Source organism: Scardinius erythrophthalmus, assembly GCF_964197995.2.
Source record: "Scardinius erythrophthalmus genome assembly, chromosome: 14".
Lineage (NCBI taxonomy): Eukaryota > Metazoa > Chordata > Actinopteri > Cypriniformes > Leuciscidae > Scardinius > Scardinius erythrophthalmus.
In genome coordinates this window covers 25,394,114-25,412,471 of record NC_138234.1, presented here as the reverse complement: position 1 = coordinate 25,412,471, position 18,358 = coordinate 25,394,114, and the positions used below count along the sequence as shown (strand labels likewise).

The window sequence follows — 18,358 nt, the reverse complement described above, 5'->3', positions numbered from 1 at the left end:
GTAACTCGCGTTACTTATTTGAAAAAGTAACTCAAATTTTTCAGTGTAAATTTGAGATGGTCCTCACTGCAGAACACGAAATCCAGGGGGAGGAGTTGGATCCAGATCCAACTCCTCCCATCTTATATATACCTAAACCTACCCATCTCCACCCCCTGATCCCTAAACTTACCCCTAAACCTACCCATCTCCACCCCCTGATCCCTAAACCTACCCCTAAACCTACCCATCTCCACCCCCTGATCCCTAAACCCACCCTAAACCTACCAATCTCCACCCCTTAGATCTGGATCCAACTCCGCCCCCTGGATCTCGTGTACTGCACTGAGGTGCTACAGGTAAATTTACTCAGTATTTGGAAAAAAGTAATCCGATTACGTAATTCAAGTTGTAACACCCCAACACTGGGTGTAACAAACATGCAGAAAACATTTTGTTGTCATGTGACAAGAAAAGCATAGAATAGGAAATTAGAGAAAGCAAAGGTTAGTTCATGAAAATGTGATCTTATTTGTAATTTACCCATAAGCCAAAATAAATGTGCATACATATTTATAAATGCATACTTGTTAATAAATACATAATATGACCAAGGAAGTATTTGAATTGAATGTCCCCACCAGATTTTTCCCCATACTCCCAAGCCTTCTGTATCAAAGCATCCAAGCCTGTCATGAGACACAGCGGTGCACGAACACATGTGGATGAACCATGAAGCGGTGCTTGATCCAGGTAATCTAAGGTAACCAAATTGATTACATATTCTGTGGCGCTCATAACCATCTGCTGGCAATTCATTTGCACGCCTGCAATTGACACTGAGCAGCGTGCATATCAATAATCAGTTTAGATTGCTTTATTAGGGAAGATCAAGCAAGGACCATAAACGAGAGCATTTAGGCAGTCCACAGAATACCAAGAGGCAGTTCAGTTTAGGAACGCAGCAAAAGCGCCACTGACCCTTTTGAATGTGGAAAGAGGTTTTGTTCCAGATGTTCACAAAATGTGGCATTCTTCATATCGAACAAGTTAATTTTTTGTTGTCTTTTGTCCTATTTGTCCCTATTGGGATGCATCTCTTTTTCACAGAGTCCCTGAGCTGATATGGCGAATACTCAGAAGCATCAAACTGGAAGTTTAGCGGCACTAAATTAACAAGTGTCATCTCCATATTCACACTGGCTAAGTGCTTTTATGTTTATGTAAAGTTGGCGCCATATTAATATTTCATGTTGATGCGTTGTCTTTTTTCCCTCACTTCTCTCGCTCTCCCCAAACAATCCGTTAAACAGTCTTCATTTTTGAAGAATCAAAGAAAGCAAAATGCCACTCACACTCAGGAGAACGTTCACCATACCCAGTGGGCAAATAAGAGGAGATAAAACAAAAGGTTGTGCACAAGAATGTCTTCAATATTTCTGAATTAAATTAAGCGTATATCTAATGAAATACATGTATATAATGTTATTTATTATTTACAATTACACATGGCCTCCCCCCCTCCCCTCTCACTCATATATATACACTACTGCTAATGCTAATAGATACACAGACACACTGATGTGAGCATGTAAGATATGCTGCTGCTGCATAAATAGACATGCATAAATCCAGTAGCAGATCTAGACAGGTGGAGCTGGGGGAGGTGGAGGGTTTCAGATTAACTCTGACGGAGGACGCAGATCTAGACAGGTGGAGCTGGGGGAGGTGGAGGGTCTCAGGTTAACTCTGATGGAGGACGCAGATCTAAGACAGGTGGAGCTGAAGGGTTTCAGATTAACTCTGACGGAGGACGCAGATCTAGACAGGTGGAGCTGGGGGAGGTGGAGGGTCTCAGATGAACTCTGACGGAGGACGCAGATCTAGACAGGTGGAGCTGGGGGAGGTGGAGGGTCTCAGATGAACTCTGACGGAGGACGCAGATCTAGACAGGTGGAGCTGGGGGAGGTGGAGGGTCTCAGGTTAACTCTGATGGAGGACGCAGATCTAAGACAGGTGGAGCTGAAGGGTTTCAGATTAACTCTGACGGAGGACGCAGATCTAGACAGGTGGAGCTGGGGGAGGTGGAGGGTCTCAGATGAACTCTGACGGAGGACGCAGATCTAGACAGGTGGAGCTGGGGGAGGTGGAGGGTCTCAGGTTAACTCTGATGGAGGACGCAGATCTAAGACAGGTGGAGCTGGAGGGTTTCAGATTAACTCTGACGGAGGACGCAGATCTAGACAGGTGGAGCTGGGGGAGGTGGAGGGTCTCAGATGAACTCTGACGGAGGACGCAGATCTAGACAGGTGGAGCTGGGGGAGGTGGATGATCTCAGATGAACTCTGATGGAGGACTATCTTACAGCAAACACTGAACCAGACTATTTAAATGTTGAGCAAGAAATCTCATTGGCTGCAGGATTAGCAAAGGCCAATTAGCTTGTGCCATGCAGTAATGATGTGATCGCACGAAGATGACAAAGGACCTATCAGCCTGTGCCCATTAGAGTTTTTATTTTATTTTTATACAGGCTCTATATATATATAGCCTGTATGATGATACAATTAACTACAATGCATTTTTTCTCTGTTAATACTCGATTCATAAATCACGTTCACAGATAATGCTGGTGATACACTTCAATTTAATAACTGGGCGGCACAAGCTTGGCCAATAATTGATCAGTCAGACTAATTAACTTCTATACTTTGAGTAACGTAACGAGATGTGAGCGGGTGGGGCATCAGAGGGGAGCTTAGCTCTACAGGTGATAAACCTATTTGGCAGTGACATTTTTTAGTGTAAAGTCATTCAGCCTATAATCTGATCAAAGGGAGAGTCCCCCATTGGGTCCAATTATAACTATGGTATTGTAGGAGGTGGGTAGCTAGGGTGGGGGGTTGGGTGTGTGTGTGTGTGTGTGTGTGTGTGTGTGTGTGTGTGTGTGAGGGGGGTGGGGGGGGGGTGACTTATGTTGAGTTATGATATTCATAATCTATGCAGAGAGGCCTTTCCACTATAGGTCTTCTCCCCATAGCTGTGATCTTTTCAATTTACATCAAGCGAGGATGGCTGAGGATGAAAGTGCAGCCTCCGATTCGCTGAGCCCGTCGAGGGCAAACACAGGGCCTCATTAAAGTCTACTGCATGGACTCCCCAACAGGGTTTGAAGTGCGTCAAGTAAAGAGCACAGGGTCAGAGGTGGCCCTGAAAACAGATCTCCATTTAACTCACCAGCTGGAGATGATAATTAGCAGGTGCATCACTGTCTCCTGCTCTAAAGGATGATACCATGGAGATCTGCTCTGCGGTGGGCTTCTATTATACACCGCGAGTTTCAACAGAACACCACTTCTGAGACGCTTTTGCGCGCACACACACACACACACACACAAACGCCGGTCTCTCCTCGAGAGCTGAGCTGTTTATGGTCAAGGGATTTTAATTCATTGAACTGGACAAGCCGCAGACAGGCGCTACACACAGTCATGTCCTCACGCATATATTTTACACTTTTTCCAGGTTTATAAATGGAGATCTGATGGATTTTACAACCTGACTGGATATTTAGAGATTTCTTTTAAATATATATATATATACACATATATACACGTACATATATAGCTCAGCTCTCGAGCCTGTATGATGATACAATTAATTTATAAATGATTATGATAAATATAAGTTAAAATAAAGAAGTAAAAAATTAAATGACCATTTACAAAGTTAATCTAGACATGTAAATAAATAAATCAGCTCAAAATATTGTCAGGTTACATTGTGACCATTTTGGAGTATGGCTGAAGTACTTTCTTTTTTTTTTTTTTTAAGACAGAGGGAAAAATATGTTTTGTTAAGGATTCTGTCCAGGGATGGAAAGCCGTTGGGAGGCAATTAGAGGACTACAAAGAAAAAAGAAATAGATATGAAAATCTTCTGCTTTCTTTTGATGTGCAATAGGCTGAAAAGTAAATGTACACGCGGACTGAATTCACATCCTTTCAGAAAAACACAAAGACAAAGTGTATTTCAAACCGTAATGCTAAAGGAAACGCAGGTTAGTGTCTTGTTCTTAACACAGCATACATTAAGTAAAATAATAATTATGTTAATTAATTAATTAATTTAAATTATATAACTTAATATAAAAATAATAAAACTATTTTCAAACAAATAAACAATGCTTACAAAGTTTAGTGTCTTTCTTAATACACTGAATACATTTAAAATAAATAAATAAAAGTGTATAACTTAAATGTAAAACTAATAAAACAATCATCATCAAACACAAGGTTAGTGTATTTTTCTTAAAACGCAACATACATTTAATATATAAATAAAAAATATAACTTAAAATAAAATAAACTTTTATCAAACATAAATCAAATAAAATATGGTAAAACAATTTTTTTATATTTATCAGACAGTTAAAAATAAATAAGCAAGTACCGAACTGAAAGAAACACCAATACAAATGACCACTCAATAGTTTTCACTAGTTAGCATTCACAAAGCAAATGACTCCATCAATCACTGCTAGTTTATATGCTAACAGAAGCATGCTGAATGCGCAAGTTATTCGATTTTGGTATGTGGAAGATGTAATGCAAGTTTGTTGAAAACGAAAAAATGCATTCAAACACTAAAAAAGACTGGACGTTTCTGAATGTAAATGTGAAAGTAAACCTTTTAAGACGTTTTTAAGACATCTGCATTTGATTTCAGTCTGACACTCAAGCAAAAAGCGCCAATCAAGTACAGTTATTGTTCATCAACAGACCAATAATGGTGGTGCCTTGAGGGCTGGACACTGCATTAGTCCACTCGGGGCGGAAATGAGCCCCACCTGGTCTGCCCCGTCCCGCACACTACGGCGCGAAGAACTGATCCTTTAAGAGGGTCCTGAATGGGCTTGATTTGCGATGCCTTGAAATAGAACAAGCGCTGAAAAACGCAACATTCCCACTTTCCCCAAACAGTAATTGTTTGGTGTGTCAGCTGATGTAGTGCTTGTTTTTGTTTTCTCTCGAATCCCAATTAAACACCATGCCGGGTGATCTCAGAGGAGGCGCGCGGATATTGCACTCTCTCTGATTAATTTGTTAACCTTCATTTGGTAGCTTAATATACACGAGGTGGGTGTGCAAACTTGAATTTTTGCTGTTGATTGAGAACGTAAACGATCAAACGCAGGAAGTACAAATATAAGTTGTGTGGAAGAGACGAAAAGGGAGACAACCGGAATGACACGAGCAGCAAAGACAGAGAAACTGGAAAAGTAAACAATAGATCTGGCGTAACTTGAACAAAAGTAATAAAGTCAAAAGGAATATTTTATCAAAACAGTCTCAGGATTGATACCACACCTGTGAGCAGAGAGAATCGCATCCAAATAAGATTGCAGCGCTGTTTGGTAGCACAATGGATTCATAATTTTCTATTTTTAGATCGTTTTAATGACTGCACAAGTAAACACCCCCCACACCCCGCTACCAAATCCAATTATAATTGAATAAAATAAAAAAAAGCAACAGTTTCACAATGTTTAAGAAGGAAAACACCTTCATTTATTTGTGAGGGAGCAAACTCTCCTTTTAACATAATTTATTTTCTTTCTTTTTCCTTTTGCAGAATCTACAACCACCCATCATTAAAATCTCCTAAATATTTATAAATTCAGTTCTTGATGGAACTAGAAAAACTTCAGCGACAAACACCTTCTAAAACAAAGAAAATCTAGTTAGAAATAATAAAGTTAGCACGAAGAGTCACACTAAAAAGACATAAAAGTGATCTTTATTTTAATGTTTATATACATGGTGGATCAAAAAGTCACTTCAGACGTTTTCTCATTTTCACACATTGTACAAAATAAAAAGTTGCGCTAAATTTATTTTGAACCCTCGTGTGACACTTTCGAAAAGTGTGGTGATTAAAACTGCAACCCAAAAAACACAATCCGTGGACTTTCAACCCCGTCCCATCTGATGTTTCCAATAAAAAGGCATGTTTGAAATCATTCTCAAGCGTTCGCCACATCCTTTCTGAGCCGCTGCAATTATTATCTCTATTTGTAAAATCCGTTGGTTTGTGCAGAACGGAATCGCTACTGGCGTGGTAGCATTTCTAATAGTCAATAAATCTAAAATATTATGTGTGAAATTGGGAAAAACTGCCATTAAGTGACAGACAGCGGTGAGCACAGCATAGGGTCCCGTCTGAAAAAAGGGCCAAGTAATTCAGGACAACTGTCACCCCTGACCCGTCTGAGAGCGGCTCTAGTGGTCAGACTCTCCAAATAATAAAGCCCACATGGTACAAAAAAAGCCTTCAAACACTTAATTAGATGAATCTCAAAAGGTTCGGCTTAAATCAATAAAAGACTTGGGAGGAAAGAAAAGAAAAAAAGAAACGCTCCAGGGTCAGTTATATTCTATTTTGCTTTATAGTTGTAAAATGCATTGATTTTTTTTAGAGGCCAGAAATGCTAAAATCTCTGAATAAATGTGTATTTAAATAATGAAAGTAAAAAAGTGAATCAAATTAATTGATTCAATTAAATTCCATCGATTGGCCCTTTTTAAACACCAAATTGCGAGGCACTTTCGCCATGTGACAGACTATTTAAGATGGAAAGGGCGGGGGGGAATAAACCCAGAGCGTTTGCTCAATTTAAACGTATTCCTTGAGTTATGAATTTTAATATCCCCAAAGGTATGATAACCAGAGGAAGAGAAAAATGAATTTTTGCGGTGATAAATATATTATTGTAGGTGACATTTACATTCAGGTGGGGTAATTTAACATGATATGCAGAATACGTTCTATCATTAGTCAATGAAAAATTGCGTGAGAGGATCAAAGCAAACATGAAGCTGCCACTTAATTTATCACGCTACGAAGACAAAGAGGTTTTTTCTTTCCCCTCCGTCAGTTTCAAAAGACCCGACTCTTTTTTTTTTTTTTATACGACGCTCTCGGTTTGCAATTTAATTTACAAATGGGATGCCAGTGCTGAGATGGCATAACAGAACAGGCTGGCTTTTTCTGCTTGGACAGACAGCAGCGGGATCCACCAAGTCATATAGGAGTGTTAAAACACCCCCCCACCCCCCCACCCCTCAGCGGGACAGAAAAAGAGAACGCGAGAGGAGAAGAAAAAAAAACAAAACAAAAACACACGTTTCTTTATGTTCAAAAGGACAGATGACAGACGTGTTTCTGACCCTGACGCTGGATGCACTTCCCTGTTGCACTGACCGTGCCACCTAAACATTAATTAAAGAGAGAAAGCGCTGGCATGTGGCAGAAAAGCAGGATCTAATAATTGGCCCCCTTCTTCCCCGCGCCTACAGAAAATCCAGGACTTCTAGCGAGATGTGCCACTGGGCAGAGAGAAAGGGGAAGAAAAAAAAGAGATGAAGGCAGGAGTTTGAAATTCACAGAGATGACTGGCGAATTGCGACGGACGTTTAACGTCACAGGGCAAGTTTGCAGAGAGTGTTTTTTGGGGATTCACGGCTGCGTCTGCTAATGATGAGGACAGAGGTGCGGTGTGTTCCTCTGTCCAGAAAGAGACTGTTTGTTTAAATGTGCAGGTGGACGAAAAAGAGAATGGGAGAAAATGGCAATCATATTTGTGTGTGTGTGTTTGTGAATTTGAAACAGTGTGCTTAGAACAAAAGAAAACGGTAGAGAACGGAGAACGGTAATGTATGTGTGTGTGTATAGGTGGGTTTACTTTTGTTACTTAAGGGACAACATTGTTCCCAGAACTTAGTAAAATTAGGGGAAACTTACCCTTTAGAGACATCCTCAAAAGTAAAAATAATTCTTAAAATAAATCTATTAAATATTTATATTAAATGTAAATGTTTTTATAAGTAAGTTATATATAAAAGCTAGTTACTTATCTCTACACTGGATATATATATAGATATAGATATAGATATAGATATAGATATAGATATACACACACACACACACCATTTGACAAAGCCTCCTTTTAGGGACATTAGGCTCCATTGAAACAAGGCTTCAAAAATAAAGTAAATATTAGTTTTTAATTCTAAAAATACTAATAATTTTTGAAATCTTTAAGGTTAGTCTGTAATAATTATAAACGTGTATATATAAAAACAACAGAAGTCTAAGGTGAGTCCTCATTTAGATTTCTAGGTAAACGTGTGTGTTGTTGTGGGACACTCACCACGTCACTGGGCAGCTTGTGCAGATCGTCTGTGGGGCTTTCCAGGGTGTTTGTGTCCACGTTCAGAATGACCACATCCTCCAGGGACCTGCCCTTTACTCTCTGGAAATGCAACACACTTTGTTACACACCGTCCTGACAATTCCCATTTCCCGTGAACGTTTTAATGACTTTACAATGTGATAAATAAACAGTAGTTTATTTAAAAAATGTGTATAAACTTTTTGCAACAAAATTGTGAATGGTTAACATAAACTGTAAATGTATTTTCACAGTATTAATTTCCAGACTACTGATGATTCTCTATTTAGAGAACATAACATATATTTTTCTTTTGTTTCTTCAATGATATCAAAACCTCCGCATAAAGACGGAAGCAGGAAAGATCTAAATAGATTAAATGAACAATGCAAACACTGGATTATCATAAATGAAACCACATGAAGCTTTTAAATTATGTTCTTAAAAAAAAAATAAAAAAAATACAACTCCAAAAACATGTATGCACCTACAAAGACTCACAGAATCATTCTTGGTTGAGAGTCAAAATATTTAAATCAATATCAACACAATTTAAAAAGAAATCATTTAGTACAACTGGAACATTGTTTGTGAATAAATGACACATTAAAAAGTTGAAGCAGTAGATCAAATGTTAAAAATACATTTTATATATACGTGTATGTATATATGTATAAATATATTTGAAACATTTGCAACTATTTTCAACTAATAATATATAACACCTAATCAAATGATAAAACTATTCAGGCATGTTGAATGAAGCACCGTGTTGAGCGGCGTAATGCTTCCACACAATGGTAGTCACGGTAGTGGCGACAAATCCAATAATTATTCCTCCAGTGCAGGTGGGGGAAACAGCCAAGTGTGTAAAAAATTTCTGGTTTGTCATTTTTGACAGTCGCTGCTACGGCGGCCCATGTGCTGATTTGGTCTAATTACGTGCAGCCGGATTGGGGAGGGAGGGGGACTGTCAGCGGGCGAACGTGTGATAAACACCAGCACTGGCGCGACTGTCAGCGCTATCAGATCTGCGCATGAAGCTATAGGTCTACCTCCAACCAACATGCCATTTCTCAATAACCGAACGCACCATCTCTTTGTTTCTCCGCCGTTTCACCGGCTCTTTCATTTCTCTTGGGCGCCCCGGGAGATGAAAAGCAAAAAAACAATGTGTCAATTTTTGTAGGTTTCTCGGCGCTCCGTGATGATGCATCAAAGTAGATGGGCGTTATTAGCATCTCAGATGGTTGGAATCCAGATGAGCGGTTGGTTTTAAATGACCCAGTGTGAAAAAAAAGTAAATAATGATGGTTTATGTAATATTGACTGGTGTGCTTCTGATCAAACTTCACGTGAAAACACTTTAAGGATGATGAACGGCTGCTGGCGGAAGATTTATGAGACGTACCTCTAAAAGGCTGAGATGAACTCCGACCAGATATGGCATGGGCGCACTGGGAACAGAGACAAAACGCAGTCATTAGCAACATGAAAACAGCTTTATTGCATTTTAAAAATAGTCATAATTCAAGAAATGCGTTGTTTTCTTTCCAACGCGATGCAGATACAACGTAAATATTTTAAAAACGCAGCCGTACATATTACAGAACAAATATAACACCAGGCCAACAATTTCCAACGGAATAATAATAAACGAGGACCACCGTAAATTGACATATCTTTGACGCAGCATGCATCAGGAGCTAAACTTTAATGGCATCCTCGGCCGTTTCCCGGAACGAGTGCGTTTGAGCAGTGAAGGTGATTAGTGTAATTGGCGAGCGTCACTTTTGAGTCTCGGTGCAGAGCGGGGCGAGGCAGGGCCGTGTAATTAGATAGGTTTGGGTAGCCGCTACAGTGCTCGCTCAATCAGGTTATGTGGCTAATAAGCTGCAGTCTCCCTCACTGCATCTGTTAAGGCCATAGATTTAACTGACATGCAGGCATGCTGACACGCAGACGCGCACGCACATGCACGGGGTGAGCCCTGTCACGTCATTGTTGTCCATGAGTGTAACTTTGTTATGACAGCCTAATTCCCATCATTTCTAATAGCGTTCATTATGAGCGATTACACAACCTTATAATATGATAATGCTCTTTTTTTTGTATAATTAGATCGCTAAAATATGATAAATCACCTCGGATGTCGGTCCTGGAGTGGAAAACGGTGCTACTCTTAAAGCTGCATTTATATCAATGTTGTATTATTCGACCACAAATAGTTTCTAGTGTCAAGCATGGCAGCACAAGTCTGTCAATTTAAGGGCATAGGGTGTTCTGGTAGCTATACAGCAGGGCTGTAAGTTAAGAGTGTGGTCACGGTTTCAGCCCACACTCGGCATACGGAAATCAGCCTGCCTCTCAACCCGTATATATGTTTCTGATGGGTAAAAAAAGAAAAAGAAAAGTAGATTGCATGCTGGACTTGGCGTGGTGGCATTAGTGCTAATAAATCATGTCCTTCATAAACCCTTTAAGATCCCAGATATGGTGAAAGATATTTATTAGGATGAGGGGTATTTCAGAAGGAAGTATTGCATGTTCAGAAATGCTATTTTACTGATGGAGCGATGGAGTATATCGGCCAGGCTAATTAATTGCCAAAAGTTTGGACGAATTTGGAGACTGTACCTGCTTGGCCGATTAACAGAAATCTGACCTTTTCAAATTAAGTGCATTTTTAAGTGAAATATTGTGTAAACAAAAACCTATTTTGTATACAGACAGACATACAGACACACACACAGACAGGCAGATAGACAGTCACAGACAGACAGACAGATAGTCAGACAGACAGACAGACAGACAGACAGACAGACAGACAGTCACAGACGGACAGATATATAAAATATAGAGAGACAGACAGATAATAGACAGATAATCAGACAGACAGATTAAAGACAGAGAGACAGATAATGGACAGACAGATATATAGACAGCTAGACAGACAGAAATTTCATTAATCTAGATAGATAACTTTTTATTTATCTATCTGTCAATTTTTTGACATTTCAATACATATTGGCTATATCTGTCATTAGGCAGAAAGACACAAAAATGTTCACAGACCTGACTGCCAAATGTTCCTGCTGCCTAGTGCATGCTCATTATTAAATATTTTGGCTTAAGATGATAATGGTTTCGACATAGAATGCAGTAATATCAGCTTCCAATGCAATCCACAGAACTGCACAGATTTTCCCCAATCAGTGCACAAAACTTGGATTCCATGGTACTGTCAAGATTTGCTTATGACGTACAAGTCTAACTTCAATCGAAAAGGCCTAAAGCATAAAAATCATACAGCTCTAAAGCTCAAAAAGCGACAGCCCAAGCTTGAGTGAGATACAAATGAGACATTTGTGTGTTTAAGTGTGCAGATGAGTTCTTACCAGCAGTAATCCAGCAGGTGAGGAGGAAGTACAGGAATGAAGATGTGCTGCCAGTGCATAGGGTAGAGCATGGCGGTGGACCCTTGCACGCATGCAGTTAACTACGACAAAAAAAAAAAAAGAAAAAGAAAAAAAGACGTGAGCTTCTTCATGTGACAGGCTCATCAATGAATACCCTATCACACTACAGGGGATTGCGTTTATTGCGGGCCAGGAGAGCAGGCTGTATAGTTATTCTTTTTATCTAAACATCACAAGCTGATTAAATGTGCTTTTTTTGGTTTTCTGATGTTAACAGCACAGGTTCAAATCCAAATTCGGGGCATCAATCAAGGAACTAAAAATACACACAAGGTGTCAAATGTGTAGCGTCTCCAGGACCAATACAAAATTAATGATGCTTTATTACTGTTATACACATGCACACAGTCTCTGACTCTACAAGAAGCAAACACTTAATTATATCGCTGGTGTGGATGTTTAATGAGTGAACACCCAAGTGACCCCTCACCACACCCTGATTCCCCCTCATGGCTACCTAGCAGTTGTAATGACCTGTGTGGCACACGCGCACACGCCAGAGCTTCCTCATCTTCCAGATTAAAATAACATGATTAAATATGGAAAAAGAACAGAGGTCTGAAGGCTCCTCTGGGACTTCATTAGGGCAAATTGCCAAAGAATGAAACATGAGTTAGCCAAGAGAGACTGTGAGCTGTTGGAATACCACGGGGAGTAGGGGCTGGAAGAAGGGGTCTTGACAATTGGAGCTTCCAGTAATGTGTGTGAACCATGGCTCCGAAGTATCAAGAGACCCCCCTGCTCACTGACACACAATATCACAATTGACCACTGAAACCAACCAAGCTTGGCGGTGGCACAACAGCTCGCTTCAAAGAGATCAGTTTAAATCCGGAATCCCGTCTGTATTCAACTGTGCGCGAGGTGTAAGGCTGGTTGCGTGTTGTTGTTGTTGTGCATTGAATTCTGTGACATTGTGTTCGAACGCAACCGCTCCAGATAAGACGTGACCTATCGAGTCAAGAAATAGTCCAGCTTTAATTAACAGTAATTTAGTGCCATGCATTATAACATATGCAAATTTGTTGTGCAGTACTCTGAAAAGAACGAAAAGGCTTTAGTTGTGACAGATCTAATTTTGTTCAGGCAATTTAGAAGAAAGCAATGAATATTTATGGCATTTCTCACCAATTGAAGTTTGGTTGATATCAAAGCTTTGAGACCCGCTCTGTTCGAGATCCTATTTCTCAAGGTCCAATAAATGAATCATGCAGAGAGGTCATTGCACTGCAAAGAAACACTTTTCTTTGACTGCGAACAGACTGCCATCTAGTTTCTTAGAGGGGAACCCTTCCGTACCATGCAGAGATGGGTAAGAAAGCCTAATGGCGTATTCCAATTAATTCAACAATGTCCACAGACAAGCCCAATTGGCTTGATTTATTCTCGACTTGAAAGTAAAGCCGTGCCGTCTTCTTTCAAAGACGAGGGCACAAAAAGGAGGTGGCAAAACCTAGATAAACATTAAAAGGTGGAATTCAAAAACAAATTAACTCTTGATATTTTTCCCACAAAAGTTGTTTTGCTCACAACCGAGGGATTCATCATAAAGCACACACGATCCTGCAAGAAAGTCAGTCGTGACCTCCTTTCTGTGACAATTAAAGAGAAAGTTCAGAATAACTGTATCGATGCCACTGAATCTCCAGTTGTACCCACAATGCACTGCTGGAGTGCTGCACCTAATAAAATATTTGGCGGTCTTATGAATAATTAATAAATAAAGAAATGCCAAATAAAAAGAAAGCCAAATGGCCACAAAAGGCAAGGTATGCTTGATATTCCTTTGAATGAAGAAGTCATCCGCAAGAACAAATGCTGGATTACGGTTTGTTTGGATGCGGGGCTGCATCCTGCCGAGACCTGTGAGCTACCGCTGCCGTTAGCGATAATGAGCGTGCTGGGGACGTGTTAAGTGGGGGTCTTCTCTATGGAGACCAACCATAGAGCAGATTATACAAAGGGATCTGGCTTTGGAAATACAATAGACCCCAGAAAACCAATGATGCCATTATAAAGATTTCCAAAGTACACATGACACTGTCCTTTTATGAGGAAAGGTTTTTACATGAAAATGAACAAATATGCAACATCAGTTTTATATAAAATATATGCCAAAATTAAATTACTAGTGATAGGCTGATATTTCAAGCTGACCATCGCTTGGTCGAAACTGAAATGTTACCTCCCCATGTCAGATCCAAACTCTATTGTATATGTGACCCTATCCTTTGATATTACATAAAAAATCATGATACTCAAGGCTGCACTGATTCGTTTACAAATTCAGTAATTACCCTGTTTATTAAAAAGATGCCGAGGTAAAAGATGAAAGACTAACTATATAACAATTTCTACAGATAAGTAGCATGCTAGAAGACCTAGAAATAGATCTGCACCTTTCAGGAAAGGAAATAGAAGGATTTTGCCATCTTTGCTCAGTGAACTCTGGATTCGCCAAATCAAGTGACAGTCACATAACCCTCACTTCACAATCAAACCACATTCACACTCATCTCTAGGAGTACATTTGTACCATTTTGCCTTGCTGAGATATATTCCACAGATGAAGTATAAAGATATGCTTTGTAACACCTTTCCAGTGAACCCTGTCTATGTAAACAAGTTGACGAACATATTCCCTACATCTAGGGAGAAGCTGGGATTCAAAAATATCCATGGCAACTTCTCCAAGAATAGACAAAGACCAAAAAAAAAAAAAAAAAAAAAAGGTCCCGTTCTTTGATAAGCACAACAAAGCTCACAGTGGAATCTGTGATTGGGGCAGACTGGAGACTAGAGGTGCGATTCCCCCTGACAAGGGTGACAGCGCCGCAGTCTGCGCTGACTTCTGCTACCTGCGAGACTTCTCTCCCCTGGCCCTCTCCTTGTTTCCCAATTACCAAGCCTCGCTCTCCCCTCCTGTTGACAAACGCACGGCTCCGAGCAGGGCGCCGACACAGGTGTATCGCTAACAAGGCGGTGGCATTAAAAAAAGAAAAGGTAGAGGTAGGGCGCAGGGCGCCAAACACCACTAATCCAGCTCCCACTGCAACACAATATCACAAAGAAGAGAACAGGAAGTGCCGGAGGAAGATAAAATGTCTATTAAAGGTGTGGTAAGATAGATGCTTGAAGAAGGAATGAAAATAAGACGGCATTGCTGAGTAGAGAGTAAAAAAGCGGAGAGTGTGAGGCCGAAAGGAACCTCAGTGGCTAGCACCACAGGCCAAGACAGGATCGGGTCTTGTTAGCATACCACTGACAGCATGATGAGAAGGCGGCTGTCAAGACTCGGGGCCGGCCGAGGGGGTCTCGCAGATGAAACGCGCCAGGGCCTCCCAGTTGACTAGTTAGAGGGATCCTGATGCAGCACAATTATACTGGCATATGACAAGACTGCATGGGCGGCTGCCTCCCGGAGCCTGCGACATGGTTTTAAAACAGTGGTACTCCTTACCTCTGGTCACAAAACAGCAATAAGTCAACTGATGCATTGTTGTTAGATCATGATTTATTCCTTTGCTTTCCAATACAGGCAAGTGTGCGGCCATGTTCTGCTAGACTGACACAGCAGGTTCACTGGGGGCCCGAACACTCAGGGTCCGCTGGCAGCATGCATAATGGATTCCCTCTCTTCCTCTTTCTTTCTCTTTCTTTATCCCGTTGGCTGGCTAGAGAAACGGTAGCGGCAGGCTAACCACACCCTGGACACTGCCATATGCCCTCTCAGAACATTTCAGAAATTGGCCATATGTCTGCATTTGCGTCTATGAAATTTTGGCAAAATTGGCTGTGTGTGTCTTCCTACAGTTGCTTGGAACTCCCAAAGCTCTAGAGAAGAAGACGGATGGTTTCCGGATTTGAGATGATGAAAGTCCTCGCTGAGGTGGAACCTTAATATCACTAGTCTTCGTAGTAACTCTTTTGGCATATTAGTTTCATAAACTTAAGGTCACTCATGCTCCCATTCTGCAAAACAGTAAATCTTGTTATGAGATAGTAAAAAAAAAACTATTTTCCCAAGAGACTAATGATTTGCACATTCTAACCCCTCGTGTCAGTGAGCACACGGAATGAAGGCGGCAGCCCGGAGGAGTGAAATACTCTGTGGATAGGGTCATTCCGACAGCCTCCTCCGGAGCCAGAGAGGGTCCAAGGGGAGCCCCTCGTTTCCGGCACTGTCGGCGAGCGCACCGCAGATGCTCTAGGGGGGAATCGGAGCGAGATAGGGAGCGAATGACATCACTCGCCGCTTCTCCAACTGTCGTGAAAGTTTGGACCATCGTCCGCCCCCATGCGATAAGCGCCCACTCCCTTTTTCAGGCAAGAAGAGCCAGAAAGAAAATATGTGAAAGAGTCAAGGATCCAATAAGTGATAATTTAAAGCTAAAAGACTTGACTGAGCATAAGCCTAGAGAAATACTCAAAATGGCAAAACAGTGAGAGCTGAATCAGTGTACAGTATTTTTTAGATCATTTTTTATCTAAAGTTCAATTAATGAGAAACAGGTCATCTACATAACTCTTTTATTATGATGTGCATGAGGTAGTTGACGATGCCCAGCCCTAGATAAGATATACATAATACAGTCTATGATTCTGCATCTTCCACCTTGAGAAAGGTTTCAAGTCTTGTGGGGGGTGGGGGAAAAACATACAACAAATGATTCCATTGCACATCATGTTAATTGGAAACATATAAGATAAAACATTTCTTTACATGCAATTGATCCCAAAAGACCTATTTTAAATTATTGTATAAAAACCACATATATAATATTTTTTAAGTAAGAAGAAAGCCATCTGATGTGTAAATGAGAACGACAGCAGAAACTCACAGTGCTAAGCTTGCTTGAGGTAATGATGATGCGTCGCTCATGCAGCATGCTGGCGTAGAGGTGCAACATGTTGTTCACATCCACTGCTACAAAGTACTCAGTTAAATTTCTCTAGGAGGAGAAAAAATTATGTTGATTAAGATTGGACACCACGTCACACCTAAAAATGTATGAATGTAATTGCATTAGATATATTTAGGCCTGGTTTCACAGACAGTTAGTTCACCCAAAAATTAAAATTCTGTCAGTAATTACTCACCCTCATGTCGTTCCAAACCCGTAAGACTTTCGTTCATCTTCAGAACTCAAATTAAGATATTTTTGATGAAATCTGAGAGCTGTCTCGCTCCTTTATAAGCTTCTATGTTACTGAAACTTGCCGGCCCAGAAAAGTTAGTAAAGACATTGTTAAAATAGTCCAAGTGACAACAGTGGCTCAACCATAAGTTTATCAAGCGATGAGAATACTTTTTGTGTGCAAAAAACACACAAAAATAACGACTTTATTCAACTATCCATTTTCTTCAGTGTGGGCCTGAGTGAGTTCACGTAGTGTAACAGCGCAGCGCTTCTGGGTTGTACGTCAGAACGTAGGCTCACTATTGGCCGACGCTGGTCATGTGTGTGATGCACCAGAAAGACTCACTCATTTTTGGGTAAACTAACCCTTTAAGGATTAGGCCTTAGTTCAATTAGAACATTTAAGTAGCTTTTATAAATGTGCTTTGGGGAAAAAAAACATTACTGGTGTGCATCTTGAGACAAAACAATGGCAATTAATTTTAGTCGGGGACTAGGCTTAAGCCTTGTCTGTGAAACCAGGGGTTTATTTAATATTTTTTGCTTTGTTTCATTTCATTTCATGTTTTGGTTTGTTTTATTTTTTGCTTCATGTTTCGTTTTTCTCATAGTCACTTGATTTAATATGAAGTGTAATGACATTCATACTGTACATTAAGTGTGGCTTTATTTTTGGGGCCTCTGTTTTGTTGACTGGGTTAAACATACTCACACTTTCAGGTATGGTGGGGAGTCCATTAATGTCAGGAGCTATGAAGTATGAATGCTGCAGAAAACAGACAAGAAAAGATGAAGAAAAGGTCACCATTTTGCAACCATCCAGTATTTAGTGTTTATAGACACTTTAACTTACTGTCTGTTCCACAACCAATAAATAAACCACGATTGGCCTGAACTGTGTCTAAGCTTGTTAACATCATACATACAGACAACAGATACGGATACATGAAGTCAACAAACGCCGATCCCCTGTGGACACTACCGGAGGCTCCCCGCATCGGAGAGAATGTCTTTATTAAGGTACAAAAGCCAACTGCTCTGTTCTGACAGTATCAGAGGGGTCTGCCAGGCGTACGTTTGAACAGGCGAGCAAGTTTAATGTCTGGATCAAAGAGGCTCCGAAGCAAAGATCCCACGCTGCCTGCTAACTTTAGCACTTTTTGTTTGCATGTGTGGAGCGCTCCGCTCTTTCCCAATGCTGGGCCGCGATTCGTCGTGCATAAAGAGTACCCATCTGTTGCTCAACACATAGGTTCAACTTTTGCTGCCTTCGCGTATGTTCCACAAACAAATGCAAGTGCAACTAGCCTCCTCTAATACTCAAAAGATGTCAAATATCTTGGACGCTGTGATCACATGACTCGAGCAATCAAACCAAGTGCTGTGCAATGTCAAAACAATTTATCTGGGCTCTATGTGTGTGTCCAGAGTACTTTTGCGATAATCATACGAACGTAAACAGTTTGTAGATATCAATAAAGCAGAGTGACCAAGTTCTCTTCTTCATGTGCTGACATGTGTTTATT

General features: G+C 40.5%; 1 protein-coding gene across 5 annotated transcripts in view; it reads right to left on the bottom strand.

The window, feature by feature from the left end:
• Nucleotides 1-18,358, bottom strand: part of dennd1b (DENN/MADD domain containing 1B) — a 93,852-nt gene that overhangs the window by 27,303 nt on the left and 48,191 nt on the right. For 4 of the 5 annotated variants that reach the window (XM_081385274.1, XM_081385275.1, XM_081385277.1 and 1 more), the window contains 5 exons: nucleotides 17,545-17,598; nucleotides 16,533-16,643; nucleotides 11,611-11,711; nucleotides 9,624-9,669; nucleotides 8,192-8,293 (listed from right to left, as the gene is read on the bottom strand). In XM_081385274.1, the coding sequence (XP_081241400.1) occupies nucleotides 8,192-8,293; nucleotides 9,624-9,669; nucleotides 11,611-11,711; nucleotides 16,533-16,643; nucleotides 17,545-17,598 (414 nt within the window). The remainder of the gene's footprint in view (nucleotides 1-8,191; nucleotides 8,294-9,623; nucleotides 9,670-11,610; nucleotides 11,712-16,532; nucleotides 16,644-17,544; nucleotides 17,599-18,358) is intronic. The other variant, XM_081385276.1, reaches the window with a different exon arrangement.